The following is a 20,343-nucleotide window of genomic DNA, read 5'->3' as shown; positions in this document are numbered from 1 at the left end:
CAACCCATTTATATCCAAGCTGTTCATTCCAAGAATCTTGTAACATCAAGAATTCGGTTTCTGAATCTGCCTGTTTTCTTATTCCTTTCCCATCCCCTTTTCCTTTCATGTTGTGCCTTCTTAGATTTTAAGCTTGAAGGCAGAACACTGTTTTATTCACCTATAAGCTACACTGGGATCCTATCTGGCTCCAAACAGGGGTATAAGTCTTCTGAATCAATCAGTATACCCTCTGTGTCCCGCCTACAACACTTCACCACCCTTGACTAGTTCATCATAATGAGTTATTAAGATAACAGATTGCATTGAACCAACATGTTGAGTCTTTGTTGGTGAGACTGCAAGCTCCAGAGCAGTTTCTCTTACCCATTTTTGAAACTCTAAGTACAATTCACTACATTTCTGCAATAGTTTGAATTGCTTTTTTTTAAAGTTCTCACTAAAATTCTCAAACACCTTAGTCCTTCTTTCTTTTACTACACACGTTCTGCATGCAGTTTGACCTAATATGCACATATTTGCAGGGAATTTTGCTTAATACGATGCATTTTGTGTAGTGTTGTCAATAATATCTGGATTTCTATCCACACTGTCCCCTAACATGTGCCCACATCTTTTGACTGAAGAACTGCATTGCAAAATGTGGGACAGAGTTCATTTTGAAGGAGACCTGTGTTTCAGTTCATGCATTATTTGGAGAATTCTGAATCAAGGCGGTTTGCAAGCTGAACCAATTCCCGTACCCATCCCCACTGTGCCTGGTGGGTGGCAAACCTCAGGGTCTTGTGTTTTCCATCAGTTTTGGAACCTGGAATATAAACTATTACAGCTTGGAATCTAGCATGGTACAAGCATAGCCAAAATATCTCCGACAAACACAAGCAGGTTTAAATCTCATCAAGTTTGCAGAAGATGCAGATTGAAGAGTTCTTTGATAATATTATCGGCTGGTTAGAGGAAACTGCTTGTGGCTCTTATTGCTGGGAGGAAAGCCCCAGACCTTCATCCTGGAATGCAAATATTTGTTAACTTAAGATAAAGAGAGAAACAAAGGCCTATTTTTAAGTTCTTTTTGCATGAATATTTGAATGGAAAGGGTGTGGTCTGCTGTGTACCCATCTGCCTCACTGGAAAGGGGGTATTGTTGTTGTTTTGCTATAGCTAGCCAAGGACTAATAGGGTGAGTGCTTCACTTGTATGTGTAGGAGATCTGAATTCAAAGTCCTGTTGAACCAGAAATACTATTTTCTGGGCTAAGAATGGATTTTAAGACTGGAACTCTAGGTTGCGCTGCAAGCATGGAACTCCCAGATCTCTGTTTGCTGCCAGGTATTGATTTGAAAATCTGGGAGAAGTACAGAGGAAAAGGAAGGGTTTGACCGATGGATGTGTGCCATCAACACATTCAGATCACACATACACTCACCACAGATGCATATTCACCACACACGCAGCACACACAAACAAGCAGAGAACTCACATATTGTCACACAGGCCTAGACAGCCACGAACACACACAAAAACAAAACCCTTTCCACTCCAGTGATGGGGTGATGCTGATATTGCTTTTTCCCCCTTTGCACAAATCTTTCACATTGGGAGATAAAGAATCTTGTGCATTAAAGATAATCTGTGCTCATTACAGTATCGCTATACGCGACCTTGCTTTAAATCCTGTTTGCTCTTGCGAAACCTTTGGGGCCTTCATACAGCTTCAGTTCCTATCAGTGCAAATCCTATACCTTTAGGGTGAGAACCTGCAACCTGTCGTCCCACAGATGTTCAGGGTGGAGGGAGCTGCCCCATGTTGGTGGTGCTATAAAACGAGTGCCCTTTCAGACAGCAGTAATAGGGTAACATTGGGGAAGCAACAGGGAAAAAAATGAATGAAGTACACTGATGTGTTGGCAGTCCACCACGAGTGCACTATTATTGTGCCAATGACACGTTGCAGAATTCATTCACAAAACCACCAGTCTGGAGCTGCCCAAAGCTGCGAGGGCGACTTGGTCTGGCTCGGCGGGCTGGATCTGGCTTGCCGAACACAGTCTACGCATCCCTGTCCTACACCCAGACTTGGACCAAAGTCTCCCCTTCCCTGCCATTCCACGGAAACTGCTGGATGTACATGAAGGACTTGCAGCCAGCCTGTTTTTAGAACTCCTGCTCCTCCTATAGACACCCAACTTTTCATCATTTCTTACAGTTGGCGGCCCAGAAAACAGAATCAGCAGCATTGAGCATTTCCCGAATAGCTGCTCTAAGATTTGCACAGCTCACGGCAGTGATTTGGAATTGCAAGGGAAATAAACTGACTGTTTCAATAGTCAGGAGAGGTTTGGGTAATCAAAGTCCTTGAATTCTCACCTCCTGTGCTGGATTTTACCAATTGCAGGGTAAGTGATACTAACATTTTACTTAGAAGCTACGTGCCTTGGCTACCACAAAAGCCAGATACCACGATACAGAACTCTGAATGAAGGAAGGAAACAGGTCCCAAATCTAGAGACACTTTTCCAGGAGAAAGCCCAGCATTGAATTCAATGGGACTTATGGACACATATTAGTTTACCCAGTCCTATAGACACCCAACTTTTTATCATTTCTTACAGTTGGTGGCCGAGAAAACAGAACGATACTAACATTTTACCTATATCGTGTTTTTAATATTCTGTTGGGAGCCGCCCTGAGTGGGGTATAAATAAATAAATTAGTAGTAGTAGTAGTAGTTACATGCCTTGGCTACCACAAAAGCCAGATACCACTATACAGAACTCCGAGTGAATGAAGGAAACAGGTCCCAACCCTATAGATATTTATCCAGGAGAAAGCCCAGCACTGAATTCAAATTTCCAATGTTATATCTCCCATGCCATATGGCAGAAATGAAGCTCAGTAGTAGGCCATTTGCTTTAGAGGCAGAAGTTCCCTGTTCCTGAACACTTCAGATAGAAAAGACTCCTGCCTGAATCCTTTGAGAGCTCTTATGGTTGGATAGACCAATGATCTAATTCAGTATAGGCCAGTTTCCTGGGTAACAGTGAAGACATTCAGGGGGAGAAGCTGGTCAGACATAAATTTAGAGGATTTTATGCCAATACTTTAACATGAGTTTATTCTCCATATTTTGCCACTGCTTTACTGTTTATTGTTTGCATTTAGCCTGCCGGACAATACAGTGGTATCTCGGGTTACATACGCTTCAGGTTACCGACTCTGCTAACCCAGAAATAGTACCTCAGGTTAAGAACTTTGCTTCAGGATGAGAACAGAAATCGCATGGCGGTGGCGCAGCAGCAGCAGGAGGCCCCATTAGCTAAAGTGGTGCTTCAGGTTAAGAACAGTTTCAGGTTAAGAACAGACCCCCGGAACAAATTAAGTAAGTAACCAGAGGTACCACTGTATACCGATCCTCATCAACAGACTATATATTTAGCATTATAACTGATTAAAATACTTGGTTTATTTGTCATTGTTGTTTCTTATTTCATGTATATAGATTCTTCATATTCAGTGACAGAGAAGATGGATGATTATTCCACGATGCCAGATTATGGGATAACGACAACTTTTGACTATGCGGGTCTAGAACCGCCAGTCACTGACAAAAATGTGAAAGGATTTACCTCTTACTTTGTGCCACCGCTCTACTCTCTGGTGTTCATATTTGGCCTGCTGGGCAACGCACTGGTGGTGCTGATCCTCATCAGATATAAGAAACTCAAGAGCATGACTGATATCTACCTGCTCAATTTAGCCATCTCGGACTTGCTTTTCATTATCTCACTCCCATTTTGGGCTCATTATGCAACCCGTGAGTGGGTATTTGGAGATACAATGTGCAGAATTCTCTCTGGGGTCTATTGTGTAGGCTTCTACAGCGGAAGTTTTTTTATCATCCTTTTGACTATCGATAGATACCTGGCCATCGTCCACGCAGTGTTCGCATTAAAAGCCAGGACGATCACCTATGGCACCCTCACAAGCGTCGTCACTTGGGTGGTGGTCTTATTAGCCTCTGTGCCAGAATTTGTATTTCACCGTGTTCAAAAGGCAAATGAGACAGACGAATGTACCATTCATTATCCCCCAGAAAATGAAAAAGTATGGAAGCAATTTCTAACTTTAATGAAGTTCATTTTGGGCCTAGCCATTCCTACAGTCATTATTATCTTCTGTTACCTGCGGATTATCATGATTTTGATTAAGGGTAGAAATCAGAGAAAGCAGAAGGCTTTCAAGCTTATTGCTGTGATCATGGTTGTTTTTTTCCTCTTCTGGATGCCATACAACATTGCTCTCTTGCTGCGGACCTTTCAAGATTCATTTTTTTCATTTAACTCAGAGAATAATATTGAGGGCAAGGTAGCTTTCGGTGTTGAAGTCACAAGAGTAATTGCTCTGGTTCACTGTTGCATCAACCCTGTGATTTATGCCTTTCTGGGCGAAAAATTTCGGAAATATACCTCTATATTTTTCCAAAAGTGCTTGTTAGCTCCTCTCTGTAGGCTCTGCCCAGGTCGCAATTATCCTATTTTGGAACGGTCTACTTCCTCCTATATAAGTTCAACAGAACATGAAATTTCTATTGGTTTGTGAAGTGGTTTCCTGTTGTCTTTGTCCATCTTTTCTTTCTAAAGACTTTAGTTGGTTAGGGTTGCCATATGTCCGGGATTTCCAGGACATAGCCAGAAGATAATAATAATAATAAATTTTATTTATATACCGCCCTCCCCAGCCGAAGCCGGGCTCAGGGCTGCTAACAACAATAAAATAATACAACATTCTAAAATCATTTCATTATAAAATTAATTCAAATCAAATTGATGGCAACCATTGGGCTAGAGTTCTGTGAAGATTGCCAAAGGAGGGAGTCAGGCTGTGCCCTGGCCAAAGGCCTGGTGGAACAGCTCTGTCTTGCAGGCCCTGCGGAAAGATGTCAAGTCCCACAGGGCCCTAGTCTCTTGTGACAGAGAGTTCCACCAGATCGGAGCCACAGCCAAAAAAGCCCTGGCTCTAGTTGAGGCCAGCCTAACTTCTCTGTGGCCTGGGACCTTCAAGATGTTTTTGTTTGAAGACCGTAAGTTCCTCTGTGGGACATACCAGGAGAGGCGGTCCCGTAGGTACGAGGGTCCTAGGCCGTATAGATAGCAGTGTCCAGGAAGAAATCGCTTAAATGTCCAGGCAAATCCGTACGTATGGCAATTCATGTCGGAAGTCTAGTTTGGGGCAAGTTTTCTTAAAGCTGCTTCTTTGTTTTTGAGATTTTGCAAAAGCTCAACAACTCTTGCGCCCAGATTTTCACTTTTTGAAATATGCCAATCCTATGTTGGTATATCTGACCCAAGTATGTCAGACTGCTAAGGGGAAGATGAAAACGATGTGTTAGGATACCCTATGACCTTTGGAGGGAAACCGTTCTCGCGTCCTTCCCCCTTGGGGCTCCCGTGGGAGCAGGCAGATCTGGTGAGACGTATTTTGATGTACTACAATTCCTGTTATGATAGGTGGTGAAAAACTGCTCATGCAAATTGTTGAAAAATACTGAGCTTGTAGAAATAAATGCCGAACCTTCGCTTTGGAAGTCAGTTCTATTGGGAAAGTGAAGACAATTCCTATTGAATTTCTCTCAATATGAGATGCAGAAATGGATCATGAAGCCCAGGATGTTAATGAGTTATCTCTGCCATTATCTGGTCTTCCAATATAGGTAAAGGTAAAGGGACCCCTGACCATTAGGTCCAGTCGTGACCGACTCTGGGGTTGCGGCACTCATCTCGCTTTATTGGCCGAGGGAGCCGGCGTACAGCTTCCGGGTCATGGGGCCAGCATGACTAAGACGCTTCTGGCGAACCAGAGCAGCGCACAGAAACACCGTTCACCTTCCCGCTGGAGCGGTACCTATTTATCTACTTGCACTTTGAGGTGCTTTCGAACTGCTAGGTTGGCAGGAGCAGGAGCTCACCCCGTCGCAGGGATTTGAACCGCCGACCTTCTGATCGGCAAGTCCTAGGCTCTGTGGTTTAACCCACAGCGCCACCCGTGTCCCTCTTCCAATATAGGGAGACATTAAGTCCTGGACAGGTTCATATGGACATCTGAAGCAGCCTTAAGTGGATCAGAACATTGGTCCATTATTAATCCAATACCTGGATAGGCTGCAGCTGATCCAGGGCTGAGTTTTTCTCAGGTCCTGCTACCAGAAGGTCCTATAAGTGAAGATGTCAAGGACTGAAGTTAGAACATTTAAGTACCACCAAATTCAATGGAACCTCCTCCCAGTTCACTCTGTATATAACTGCAGTCACGCTGATTCTAATAAATTCTGTATTATGCCACCTTTGGGAGAGTGTATGCTATTTTATAATAGATCAGCACAGGAGCTGTTTGTCATCCTGGGGTTTTGGGAAATGTCATAATGGGCTCCTGTACTACCTACACCTCTGTCAGGCACTGCTCATATTCCTAAACTTTTGAGTTTTTTGGAGAAGAGATCTTAAGCCATTAAGGTCCATCAAACCATGATTAGTTTTTTCCTGTTTGACAAAGGGAACGGCCAGGTCAAAACTCTGAGCAAGGCTTATTCTCATGAACCTGCCCTGCAATCCAACCAGGAGAGAATCTAGTTGAGGATAGATGGAGCAGAAAAAGTAGTTGGAAGGGGAAAGGCAAAGAATCATGCTGCCTCTCTCTCCACCCATCAGAAGCTCCTCCATTCACCACTGCATCTTCCCAAAACTTTAGTTGTTGTTTTTAAATGAGACTGCTGTAACTCCCTTACACATGTGGTTTCCCTGTGAGATAATGACATGGTAAGATAAATACAGGATTCTATTATTATTATCTTTAAGTCCTGTCCATATTAAAACTGTATTTTCCTGGGGGAATGGCAAATCAGAGTTATATCCAGTTTAACAGGTGCTATAGTTGGAAATATCCACATCTCTGCAGATTTCCAGGACGTCACCCATCATGTTTAAAGGACATATAGATGCAATTTTGGTCACTGAGGTCAAGGCAGAAAACAACCCTGTCAACATGCTGTACTCGACATTATTCAATTTCTGTTGAAAGATGACTAAGGGCACCACCCAGGAAAGACTTTTGCGGAAGCCTATTGGACTCAGATAGTCCTTCTCTCAGAACTTGCTCCAAGTACCGTGATGCCCAGGATGATCAATAGTTCCTCTGTTACCTGATCTTCTACCAGAGGGAGACATTCAGCCCTGGATAGGTGCATATGAACATTTGAAGCTACCATTGGCAGTGTTAGATTCTTGGTCCATCAACCCAGTATTGTCTACTTGGATAAGCAGCAATTGATCCTGGACTTCAGGCTGAGTTTTTCTCAAGTCCTGCTACCAGAAGGCCCTATAAGTGAAGACGTCAAGGACTGAAGTTGGAACCTTCTGCGTGTAAAGCACCATTGAGTTCAATGGAACTTACTCCTCCTTTACTCTGTATACAACTACAGCCATGCTGACCCTAATAAATTGTGTATTGTGCTATCTTTGGGAGAGTCTGCATTATTTCACAATGTATTAATACAGCTGTTTGCCTTTTTACACCTTTAGAAGACACCTGAAGGCAGCCCTGTATAGAGAAGTTTTTTTAAAAAATAATAATGTGTTGTTATGTTTTTATATACTGTGGAAGATGCCTAGAGTGGCTTGGGCAACCCAGTCAGAAGGGTGGGGTATAAATAGTAAAATTATTATTATTATTATTGAATTGGACATCCCTATTTTCATAGGATAGCTGTTGGAGAGTATGATGGCCTATGAAGAAATGTTGCTGCATTTGGGGATTTTTAGTTTAGAGCAGTGATTCCCAACCTTTTTTTGGCCATGGCCCACCTAAGCATCTATCAGGAATCCAGGTTCCCAGCTTGATAACACAGTAAGCGTAGCTAATTAAAAAGGAGGATTTATTGCAAAAACAAACAGATAGCTCTGGACAGCTGTGACAAAGCCGCCAGCATCATTACTCAAGATGACCCTTCTGAAGATTCCTTCTGGGTTTTGCAAAAGATATTGAACTTGCATATCTTACGTCTTTTGTTCTGCTTCTTGTCTAACAGCAGTCCCCTTGGCCGACTCTTAGGAGGGACTGGATCAGCTCCAATCTCTTCCTGTTCTGACAGACTACTTCCTTCTCTGTTCCCGCCTGTTGGAACTTCCCGAGAGCTTTGGCTGGGTTCCCTCCCGCTCTCAGTCATTCCCTTATCATCCGGCATTCCAAGGGGCGGAGGAGTTGCTCAGCCTGCATGACAGTTAACTCTCTCTGTACCTGGCTGTTTCCTTCAGTTGGCTACAAACCTTCACTGGGAGCTGTCTCATTCATGACAGCATGTCTAAAATCCTGGTGCCCCCCCCCCCCGTGACATATAATTCTTATTATTCAAAAAGTGATCTCCTATTCATGTGGAGGAAGCCTAAAAGACCATTAATTGTTAATAACTCATTCTCAAATTGCTCCCCTTAAATATCAAATTGCCCCCCGTGCATTGTGTGCCCCATGTTGGGAACCACAGGTTTAGAGGAAGGGAAGTAAGATAGAAGAGGAGACATGACTGTCGGAGACATGGCTGGCAGAGAGGACTCAACAGAGGGGGAGGAAGAAGCAGAGGAAAACAGGAACTTGGTTCATTCACACCACGAAAGTGAGATAAGCCCTTCTCGCTCTGAATTGCTGCCTGTAAGTTTTCGCAGCAGCACAGAGATGAAGGAGCAGGATGCAGGTGGTCATAGGGGTTGGATTCAACTCCAGAGGAGGAGGAATTGGCTGCACCTGAGTCTCCAAGAAGTAGGAGGCGGAGCAAGTGATTAGAACAAAGGTAGACCAGCAGAAAGTGGGGGTGGGCTTGGCGTATATCTGGCCTTGGGAAGGGCCAGATGCCAGTCGAGTCAACTGACTCTGACAGTGAGGTATGAGTTGTGGGAAGCTCAGATTGCTGAAAGCCCGTTGTTGATAAATAAACCTCAGCTAGTCGAACTGCCGGTGTGTCGTGTCTTGTGTGGGAGAACTGCTAAACCTGACAGTGACATGGCATGAAGACAAGTGGAAAGAGAAAGGTTTCTCTCCCTGTCTCGTAGCAATAGAACTTGTGGATGTCAAATGGAGCAGAATGTTCAAAGATTCGGGACAGATGAAATAAAGCACCTCTTCATGAGGTGTGTAGTTAAATCATGGAACTCATTCCTGCGGGAGGCAGTGATGGCCACCAAATTCATGCAGAGGGCTATTGAAGGCTACTAGCCATGTGGCTATGCTCTGTCTCCACAGTTACAGGAAGCAATGCTAGGAAACAGCTCTTACCTTTGTCCCTAGCCCGCTGGAGATCATCAACCAGCGCGACCAAGGCAGTTTCAGTCCCATGATGAGGCCTGAATCCCGACTGGAAGGGATCCAAATGGTCCGCATCCTCCAGGCGTGCCTGGAGTTGTTCAGCAACCACCCGCTCAATCACCTTGCCCAAGAATGGAACATTTGAGACTGGGTGATAGTTGGCCATACTGGCCGGGTCTAAATATTTTTTTTATGAAGCGGTTTAATGACCGCCTCTTTCAGCAGGTCTGGGAACGCTCCCTCACAGAGGGAAGCATTCACCACCCTGCAGAGTCCATCGCCCAGCCCTTCACAGCTTGCTTTTATTAGCCAGGATGGGCAAGGATCAAGGAGACAGGTGGTTGGTTTCACACGTCCAAGCAGCCTGTCCACATCCTTGGGGGTAATGGATTGAGATTGATTCCATGCAACTTGACCAGACAGGGCTCTAGCACTCTATCGCCCCGGCCCTGCTCCTACGGTGGTGTCTACCTCCTTCCGAATCTGAGCGACTTTATCTGCAAAAAAAACTTTGCAATATTGTTGTAGGAGATCTTGGGGTCTTTATAAGGCCCTGATGGTAAAGATGGTTCTGTTAAATTGCGAACCACCTGAAAAAGTCTCCTGCTACTATTTTCTGCAGATGCAATAGAGGCGGTGAAGAAAGTCTTCTTCGCCGTTGCTATCACCACTTGGTAGGCTCAACCTTGAGCTCTAACCCATGTCTGGTCTGATTCAGAATCAGTTTTCTGCTACCGGCGCTCAAGCCATCTCAGCGATTGTTTCCTCACTCTCAGCTCCAGAGGAAACCACGGTGCTGTCCGGGCTCCATGCAATCGGAGAGGGTGCTTCGAAGCCAGACAGCCGATAGCCCTGGTTAACTCCGCATTCCAGCGGGCCACCAGCTGAAAGGCTATCAATATGGGATAAAGCATCCCCTACCACTCTCTGGAAATCATTTGGATCCATTAAGTGGCAGGGATGGACCACCCAAATTGGCCCCACCTCCCTGCATAGGGGAAGGGAGAAGTCCAGTTGCACCAGGAAGTGATCTGACCATGGCACTTCTTTTGTTTCACTTTTACTTAGTGTCAGATCACTATGAGTTGGGCCAGACTTATTCAGGGACAGCCCCATGGAGGCCATGCTTTCCACGAAGTCCTGAGCAGCCCCTTGTAAGGTCATGTCGGCATGGATGTTAAAATCCCCTAGGACAACCAAACTAGGTGTCTCCAGGAGAACATCCGCCATGACCTGAGGCAGCTCAGGCAGGGAATCCTTGGTGCAGCGGGGAGGTCGGTACACCAAAAGAAATCCTGTACTGCCCCTATTGCCCAACTTCCAGAACATCCACTCAGAGAACTGGGTCTTCCCAGTAGGACGCCTGGTGCAAGCTAGTGACTTCCTAAAAATCACTGCAAACCCCCCCCCCCATCCATATGACCTGGGTTGCTGTGTGTAAGAGAAACCTGGTGGACAAGCAGCAGTTAGGACAGGACCATCTGCTTCATCCAACCAAGTCTCTGTTACACATGCCAGGTCAAGTCCTCCATCCATGATCAAGTCATGGATGACAGTGGTCTTATGAATCATTGACCTAGCATTGCACAGCAACACCTTCATGTCATGTGGGTTTCCCTTGTTGATTCTAGTATTCATCCGGTCAAGACCAGACCTGGAGGCAGGGATAGTCTTCAAACAATGACTAAGCCTGCCTCCTCGGTAATGACATGGTCTGGTCTTAGCATAATTCCTCCTCCTGCCCATGATCACTGAGATCGGATGTCCCAGTGCATCCCCCCCCCCCCCGTGGAACTTGCCCCAGCCATTCTATTGGCTGGGGCCCACTCCCAGGCAGCCCTGATCCCGCCCCTTAAAAACAAAATGCAAACTATACAACAACCAATAAAACAATAAAAAAACAGCAGTTATACTAAAATTAATCCCCAACCGGATATCCACCCCACCCTCCCCAACAGAGCAAAAAGGGGGGAAAATAAGAAAACACTTAAAGTGCCACTGACTGCTTAAGAACATTTTAAAACACATAAAATCCCATATAAACAGTCCTGTGAGACTTCATTTGATTGCTTTTGGTATTTTTGCCATTCAGCATAAACAGCAACTCAAAATTGTGCAATGAAAGTCTAGTAAGATACTTTGTCGTTTTCAAAATCCTCTGCAGGGGTACGGAAACAGATGTTGCTGACCAGGCAAATCATTGCTGTTAGAATAAGGGAACTAATTCTTGATTTTAAGGAGTCACGTTTTTCCACTAGAAATTTGCAGAACAAACTTTTCTACCCACAGGAAAGGGCTGTTTGTTTCTGGTTTCCACAACGTGCCTGTTCCAAATAATCCAGCTTTCACCATCATATTTTAAAGGCAAGCACCTTTGTAAATTGGTGAGTTAATCTGAGTAATGCAGGGAGGGGGGGTTGCATTTGTGTGAATTTTGTACCTGACTTTGTACGTTTCCTCCTTCCTTCCCCACCCTTTCTTCTCTTTGTGTTTTGTCCTTTTCAATTGTAAGCTTGAGGGTTGTGATGGTGTTATTTTTATCCACCTGTAAGCCATTGTGGGAGCCTCTGAAGTTTGAAGAGGTGGTGGTATAAATCTTCTGAATCAATCAGTACATCCTTTGTGTCCCCACCGAAACATATTCATGACTCTTGGCTAGTTCATAATAATGAGTGACTAAGATAACAAATTGCATTGAACCAGCATGTTGAATCTTTGCAGCTAAGACTGCAACCTCCAGAGCAGTTTCTCCTACTCATTTTTGGAACTGTAAGTACAATTCACTACATTTCTGCATCAGCTTGTGATTTTTTTCAAACACGTTCTCATTAAAATTCTCAAACACCTCCATCCTTCTTTCTTTTACACATTCTGCATGCATGACCTAACTTCCTGACATTAGCAAGCAATTTTAGCTTAATATTATGCATTTTGTATATTTTTGTCACAAATATATGAATTTCCACACACATAGTCTCCTAACATGGGACGCAGGTGGCACTGTGGGTTAAACCACAGAGCCTAGGACTTGCCAATCAGAAGGTCGGCGGTTCGAATCCCTGCGACAGGGTGAGCTCCCGTTGCTCAGTCCCTGCTCTTGCCAACCTAGCAGTTCGAAAGCACGTCAAAGTGCAAGTAGATAAATAGGTACCGCTCCAGCGGGAGGGTAAACGGTGTGTCCGTGCGCTGCTCTGGTTTCACCAGAAGTGGCTTGGTCATGCTGGCCACATGACCCGGAAGCTGTATGCCGGCTCCCTCGGCCAGTAAAGTGAGATGAGCACCGCAACCCCAGAGTCGGTCACGACTGGACCTAATGGTCGGGGGTCCCTTTACGTTTACCTTTAGTCTGCTAACACATGCCTTTTGCCCACGTTTTTTGATTGGAGAACTGCATTCCAAACTTTGGAAAAGTGTGAATTTTGAAGGAGACCTGCATTTCAGTTCATGCATTATTTTGGGAAGTCTGAATCACAATGGTTTGCAAACTCAACCAATTTTCTCCCCCATCCCTTTTGCAAGTGGTGGGTGGAAGACCTCAGCACCTTGTGTTTTTCATCAGTTTGGGAATCTGGAATATATAATATTACACTTTGGAACATCAAAATATCAAAAATATTCAAAACAGCCCAAATATCACTGACAAACACAAACAGGTTTAAATCTCAACAATTTTGCAGAAGATCTGTTTGTGGCTCTTATCGTTGGAAGGAAAGCCCTAGACCTTCATCCTGAAATGCAGATATTTGTTAACTGAACAGAGAAGGACAGAAAGGAAGACCTATTTTTAAGGTACTTCTGCATGAACTTTTGAAAGGAGGGGCAGGAAAAGGAAATTAACACTGTGGTACAGTCTACTGAGCAGCCATCTGCCACACTGGAGAGGGGGCACATTTTAGCCTGCCCTGCAATCAAGACTCCCATTGATCAGTCAAGCAAGCAATCAGTTTGGCAGATGTTCTGCTGGTGTTGTTTCCTATAACTAATAGGGTGAGTGCTTCAAAGTACCATGGTTTTATTTGAATTGACTTCGTTCATCTCATTCAGTCCTTTATCGCGCGCTGGGGGTGAAAGAATCTGTCGGTTTTGGTTTCTCAGTTATTCAGTCCTAGATGCAGTTCTTCTTTGTGATTAAAAACAAAACCAATCCTCGTGAAAATTCTTCAGAATTTTAGTGCGAATTCCTCCTAACAAACCATATTTTTTTTACAATCAGTTTTGAATAACGTACACATTTTTGCAAGCATTCCCCCCGTTTTGTAACTAGTTCAACAAACGTGTTTGTTTTTATAGGCACTTTCCCCTAATTTATGCATTTTTATTAGTGTTGTTTGGCCGGAGAACTCTATCACAAAAATTCAAATGTGTGGATTTTGAAGGCTGCAAGATTTTCGGTTCTCGTAATGTTTTGGAAAGTGTGAATTTGATAATTTCTGCTTTAAATGGAAACCAAATAAAATTTATCCTCCATCCCTAATTGCAATGAAGCCCTATTTGGGATGCCTAGTGGTATTACATATGGCTGCATGTGGATGTAACTTGTCCTATCTATCTCGTGGGATAGTTGCAAAAATAAAAGAAACAAGAATGGTGGAGCATACTGCTAACCAAGAGGATGTCAACCTCCTAAATTAGCTTTGAGTGTGGGAATCAATATCCTTTAGAGGTAAATCTGGTTAGTGTTAGAATGATGCCTTTCTCAGTTGTGTTTCCAATGTAATAAGCTAAATAAGCTCAGGAAAGCAATGAAATCTTAACAGGCAGCCCTGTTTGGGGAAGTTTTTAATCCTTAATGTTTTACTATGTTTTTATATATGCTGTAAGCCGCTCAGAGTGGCTGGGGAAACCCAGCCAGATGGGCGGGGTATAAGTAATAAAATTATTATTAAAAATTATTAGTAGTGATTTTGCCAAGTCCTTGAGCCCTAGTCTGCTGGGGCTGCAATGACTTTTGGCCAGGGATGGGGAAACTGGCCTCCCATTTCCCCTGGCATTTGGCCAAGTGGGCTGGGGCAGGTGGAAGCTGGCATTCAATAACATCTGGAGAGCTAACCAGCCACTCCAGTTTGGGAGATTTCCTCCCTCTTTTGTTATGATGAGGCTTTATCGATGCAATTCCCAGCCCTGTATTTTTGCTGTGCATCCCGCCTTCATGACTTCCTTAGTGAAATGCAGAATGAACACCGCAACATAAATCAATACCGTATGATAAAACTGTGGCTGCAAACCTCAGTGTGACAGCAGAAGACCCCTGGGAATTCCTTCTTCTTTGCTAGAACTCCGCATCTCTAATTCTAGACTGAGCGAAGCTTTTTTGGTTCAGCTGCAATGGCAGGCAGCGATAATATAGTAGTATTGGGGAAGGAAGCATCAGGGAATAGCTGATAAAAGACACTGATGCGTTGACAGTCCACCACAAATGCACTATTATTGTGCCAATGACACGTTGCAGAATTCAGCCACAAAACCACCAGCCTGGAGCTGCCCAAAGCTGCGAGGGCGACTTGGTCTGGCTTGGTGGGCTGGATCTGGCTTGCCGAACACAGTCTACGCATCCCTGTCCTACACCCAGACTTGGACCAAAGACTCCCCTTCCCTGCCATTCCACGGAAACTGCTGGATGTACATGAAGGACTTGCAGCCAGCCTGTTTTTAGAACTCCTGCTCCTCCTATAGACACCCAACTTTTTATCATTTCTTACAGCTGGCGGCCCAGAAAACAGAATCAGCAGCATTGAGCATTTCCCAAACAGCTGCTCTAAGATTTGCACAGCTCACGACAGTGATTTGGAATTGCAAGGGAAATAAACTGACTGTTTCAATAGTCAGGAGAGGTTTGGGTAATCAAAGTCCTTGAATTCTCACCTCCTGTGCTGGATTCTACCAATTGCAGGGTAAGTGATACTAACATTTTACTTAGAAGCTACATGCCTTGGCTACCACAAAAGCCAGATAACACTATACAGAACTCTGAATGAATGAAGGAAACAGGTCCCAATTCTATAGACACTTTTCCAGGAGAAAGCCCAGCATTGAATTCAATGGGACTTATGGACACATATTGGTTTACCTAGTCCTATAGACACCCAACTTTTTATCATTTTTACCAGTTATATGGTAAAGCGTGTTCTCCCTCATGGAGAGCACGTGTTGCGGTGGGGTCCACCAGGCTACCCCTCTGTTGCCAGGCAGGATTACTAAGGAAGCCTGTGGCAACGATTGGGTGGCTGGGTTGCTGGGGTAAATCCTATGTTGCAATATGGTGGGAGGGATTGGATGTTTTTAATCCTGTGAACGCAGCTTGGAGCTTTCTCTTTCGCTGCGTGCAGCGGATCACCCACCCACCCGCCCTAATTTTATGGGTTTTGCGTTGACCTTGCTATGCCTGTCATGGTGTCGTCTGCCATTGGGGCAGGGGCCTGGTAGGAATTTTGTCCATCCGGCTGATTGGCTGGGCCATTTGGTTTTTGCCTACTGCGTAGCAAATCGTCACAACTTGTAAGGTTGCACTTAGGCATTGGTTATCAATTGGTTGGAGGAGGGGTTAGGATTTGCTGGGCCTGCCCCTCCATGGTTGCTGCGGAAAGGGAATTCCGTTAAAGGAATCCAGGGACTTGCTATCTTTTCGTCCGAATCCCTGGAATGGGGCTAGGGCCGGCAAGCCCCGGGGAGCATGCGGGGAGAGGTGAGGGTCTGTGCCTCAGCTCTATTTCTCCCCAATATTGTTTTCCCTTACTGGCTTTCGGTGGTGCCCGGAAGTCAGTTCTGTCCCCAGGCAGGGGGGACAGATAGTCTTAACCTATGCCTAAACAAGCACTCACATTTATGTATTTCAATAAAGTTGTGGCCAAAATTATGCCAAAAACCTTTAAAAAATTTATTTGTGTGTTGTGAGTTATTTGAGGGGTGGCTTGGGGACCTTGACACGCAACCAGTTATATGGTAACATTTAAAGTTATCACAAAGTTCTGCTTTTCATTAACCCAAATGCTCTTAATGTGCACAGGAAACTTAGGTTCTCATAGATACAGTGGTACCTCGGGTTACATATGCTTTGGGTTACATACGCTTCAGGTTACAGACTCCACTAACCCAGAAATATTACCTCGGGTTAAGAACTTTGTTTCAGGATGAGAACAGAAATCGCACACTGGTGGTGCAGTGGCAGCAGGAGGCCCCATTAGCTAAAGTGGTGCTTCAGGTTAAGAACAGTTTCAGGTTAAGAACGGACCTCCAGAACGAATTAAGTACTTAACCCGAGGTACCACTGTACTGACCAAGGGCTAAGCCCCCCCACCCCAATTTCCAATGGTATATCTCCCATGTATTATTCCATATGGCAGAAATGAAGCTCAGTCATTTGCTTTGGAGGCAAAAGGTCCCTGTTTCAATCCCTGAGGACCTCAAATAGACTCCTGTCTGAATCCTTTGTGAGTTCTTGCAGCCTCTCTTAGGAGCCTTATGGACTCTCCTTCCTTGGAGGTTTTTATCCTGTACTGGATTCTTTAGCTGAGTTTCCTGCGTTGCAGGGGGTTGGACTAGATGACCGTTGGGGTCTCTTCCAACTCTAAGATTCTATGATTCCTGCTGCTGGTTATTGTAGATAATACCAGTGTTCTAATTCAGTATAAGAAGGTTTCCTGGATTCCATTGAATTGATTCAGGAGGAGGAGCTGCTCAGACAGCCATTTAGAAGGTTTTATGCCAGTATCTTCACATGAGTTTATTCCCCATCTTTTGTCACTGCTTTAATATTTATCATTTATGTTTAGTCTGCTGGACGATACACTAATCCACAGCAACAGACCACATATTTAGCATTATCACGGATTAAAATGCATGGTTTAATTCTTAACATCAGTGCATTCCCCATTTTCTGTCACTGCTTTAATCTTTGTTGTTTATATTTGGCTATATACTGATCCTCATCAGCAGACTAAATATTCAATATTACCATTGATTAAAAATACATTATTTTGCTGTTTTATTTAATTGTTGTTTCCTATGTCATCTACATAGATTCTTCATATTCTGTGACAAGCAAGATGGACAATTTTTCCATGATGCCAGACGATGAAACAACTTTTGACTATGGTCCGGATACAGCCCCAGTTCACAGCGAGAAGGGGAAAACATTTGCGTCTAATTTTGTGCCACCGCTTTACTCTTTGGTGTTCATATGTGGCCTGCTGGGCAACTCACTGGTGGTGCTGATTCTCATCAGATACAAGAAACTCAAGAACATGACTGATATCTACCTGCTCAATTTAGCCATCTCAGACTTGCTTTTTATCTTCTCGCTCCCATTTTGGGCTCATTATGCAGCCCGCGAGTGGGTATTTGGAGATACAATGTGCAGAATTCTCTCTGGGGTCTATTGTGTAGGCTTCTACAGCGGAAGTTTTTTTATCATCCTTTTGACAATTGATAGATACCTGGCCATCGTCCACGCAGTGTTCGCATTAAAAGCCAGGACGATCACCTATGGCACCCTCACAAGCGTCGTCACGTGGGTGGTGGCCTTATTCGCCTCTGTGCCAGAATTTATATTTCACCATGTTCAAAAGGAATCAGGGAACTACAAATGTACCATTCATTATCCCTCAGAAAAAGAAAAAGAATGGAAGCAATTTCTAACTTTAATGAAGTTCATTTTGGGCCTAGCCCTTCCCGCAGTCATCATTGTCTTCTGCTACATGCAGATTATAAACATTTTGATTAAGGTTAGAAATGAGAGAAAGCAGAAGGCTGTCAAGCTTATTTCTGTCATCATGATTGTTTACTTCCTTTTGTGGATGCCATACAACGTCACTCTTTTGTTGCAGACCTATCAAGATTCAATTTTCTCATGTGGCTTAAAAAATGATTGTGAGGGAAAGTTATCTGTAGCCATTGCTGTGACAGAAGCAATCGCTATGATCCACTGTTGCATCAACCCTGTGATCTATGCCTTTGTGGGAGAAAAATTTAGGAAATATCTCTCTATTTTTTCCCAGAGGTGTATGTTAGCTCTTCTCTGTTCAGGCCGTCGTCAGCCTCATTTAGACCGCTCTACTTCGTCCTATACCAGTTCAACAGAACATGACATTTCTGTTGGTTTGTGAAGTGATTTCCAGTTTTATTTGCAAATAGTTTAGTTGGTATGTCTGGGAGAAGTATGCCAGACTGCTAGGAGGGAGAGAGAAATGATAGCCTATGATCTTTAGAAGGACACCATTTCATCTCCCCTTCCCACTTAGAAATCTCATGGGGGAAGGAAGCAGGCAGATTTGGTGAGACACATTCTGGTGAACTAACCCGCTATTATAGGTGTTGCATAACCACTCACACAAATGACTGAAAAGATTGTGCATGTATAAATAGAAACCAGTTGTGTTTGGAAGGTGAAGACACTTCATATAGGACTTCTTTCAATATGAGATACAGAATCTGATCCAAGGACCATGAAGCACAGGATGTTAATTAAATGCATCCATCAACATTTGGTCTTCCTTGGTAGGTTCATATGAGCATTTGAAGCTGTCTTAGGTGATCCATTAACCCATTACTTTCTACTTAGATAGGCAGCAGTTGATCCAGGGCTTCAGGTTGTGTTTTTCTGCTACCATAGGATCATTTAACTGAAGTGAAGCTGGAACTTCCTCCATGTTAAGCACCACCAAATTCAATAGAACCTACTACCAGTGAACTCTGTATACAACTGCAGTCATGCTGATCCTAATAAATTTTGTATTATGCCACCTTTGGGAGAGTGTATATTATTTTATAATAGATCAACACTGTTGCTTGCCTGTTTGGAATCCTCCTTGGGAGTGGGATTACAGGGAATGCCATGATGAGATCCTGTACTTCATACACCACTGTCTGTCACTACTCGTACACCTAAACTTTTGGCTTCTTTGGAGAACAGATCTTAAGCCATTAAGGTACATCAAACCATTATTTACTTCTTCTTGTCTGACAAAGGGTAGGAGAAGGTCAGTACCCTGCACAAAATGTAAACAGAGAATCCTTTGCATTGGTCCAGGAACAAGCTCCAATCCTACTTGCTAGATGTATGCCTTCTGCGTGCTGTTCAAGTAGTGGATGGAGGGGAATATTCTTCCACCAGTTCTACTGAAGGAATGGGTTTCTGTGCAGTCAGTCTGAAACGGGACCCAAAATCCACATTTTTCCTTCTCCAAGGGAGCATTTCTAAAATGCATTAACTTGAGCTCTTGAGTCAATGTATAAACAGAAAGCCAGCTGTATAAACAAGTACTCAAAGCCCTCTCCTTTATCAGTCCGTGACGGCAATGGATGGCCTTGCCAGTTCCAAGTAGAGCAGGGATGGCACGTCTGGGTCTTATCTTACATCCTGACCACAAAGACACACAGACTTTGTCAGGTCTGACAAGAGACCCGGGAACGGCGCCAGGAGTGCTCTTAGAGTTGGTGACCTCCTGCCCCGAGATAAGAGTATAGGAACAGGAACAACCTTTTATGGTCAAGAGTGCCAGAACAGGAACAACTGTTTATGGTCATGGATGTCAACTTACGTGTATAAGCTGACGTGGTTGGATTCCTGGGGAAGGGGGGAGAGGGTGCCTGGAGGATATATATACTGCATGGAATCTCTCATTTCTTTGGACTTGCTGTGAACTGACCATGCAAGTGCCTTCTGCTATCTGGAGAGCAGAATAAACTCTTTCTCTGAACCAAACCTCGGTGTCATTTGACTTCCTTCCTCCCGTCCGGGAGCAACGCAGACCCCACCAATCGGTAAAGTCTAATAAGGCTACACTACAGCCTCTATTTGATGGCATGTTCCTAATTTCTCTCTGTCCTGGATTCGGAATAGGGATGAAGAGGTTCTAGCACATTGTCTTTTTCTGAAAATGCACCATTTGAGTCTTTTCTACATGTGACGATTGAGGATTGAGACCTGTTCCACTTTTCTCTGCTTTCACATATGCAGACACAGTACCTACTCGTAGACCATGTAGTTCAGCATCCTGT

At 44.1% G+C, this 20,343-nt stretch overlaps 2 protein-coding genes across 5 annotated transcripts; both read left to right on the top strand.

Annotated features, from left to right (window-relative positions):
- Positions 1 to 2,264: 2,264 nt before the first annotated feature.
- Positions 2,265 to 7,508, top strand: LOC114607426 (C-C chemokine receptor type 5-like). Its single transcript, XM_028750590.2, has 2 exons — positions 2,265 to 2,396; positions 3,500 to 7,508. Exon 2 carries the CDS (start codon positions 3,526 to 3,528, stop codon positions 4,597 to 4,599), a length of 1,074 nt encoding a protein of 357 aa, XP_028606423.2. The 5' UTR covers positions 2,265 to 2,396; positions 3,500 to 3,525; the 3' UTR covers positions 4,600 to 7,508.
- Positions 2,318 to 19,085, top strand: LOC144324949 (C-C chemokine receptor type 5-like). 4 transcript variants are annotated; one of them, XM_077916401.1, is made up of 3 exons: positions 11,601 to 11,732; positions 15,050 to 15,239; positions 17,365 to 19,085. In XM_077916401.1, the coding sequence occupies exon 3, from the start codon at positions 17,391 to 17,393 to the stop codon at positions 18,447 to 18,449; it is 1,059 nt and encodes a 352-aa protein (XP_077772527.1). In that variant the 5' UTR covers positions 11,601 to 11,732; positions 15,050 to 15,239; positions 17,365 to 17,390; the 3' UTR covers positions 18,450 to 19,085. The 4 variants fall into 4 exon arrangements, with proteins under 4 accessions (XP_077772529.1, XP_077772527.1, XP_077772530.1 ...); XM_077916402.1 differs by lacking the exon at positions 11,601 to 11,732 and adding an exon at positions 13,040 to 13,335; XM_077916403.1 differs by lacking the exons at positions 11,601 to 11,732; positions 15,050 to 15,239 and adding an exon at positions 2,318 to 2,396.
- The last annotated feature ends 1,258 nt before the right edge of the window (positions 19,086 to 20,343 follow it).

The sequence above is a fragment of the Podarcis muralis genome, chromosome 12 (assembly GCF_964188315.1).
Source record: "Podarcis muralis chromosome 12, rPodMur119.hap1.1, whole genome shotgun sequence".
NCBI classification, from domain to species: domain Eukaryota; kingdom Metazoa; phylum Chordata; class Lepidosauria; order Squamata; family Lacertidae; genus Podarcis; species Podarcis muralis.
The sequence above is the reverse complement of the archived record's forward strand: the minus strand, read 5'-3'. Positions and strand labels throughout refer to the sequence as shown.

Excerpts from the sequence above, each read along its gene's own strand:
- LOC114607426 (XM_028750590.2), top strand. The coding sequence starts at position 3,526 with ATGGATGATTATTCCACGATGCCAGATTATGGGATAACGACAACTTTT.
- LOC144324949 (XM_077916403.1), top strand. The coding sequence starts at position 17,391 with ATGGACAATTTTTCCATGATGCCAGACGATGAAACAACTTTTGACTAT.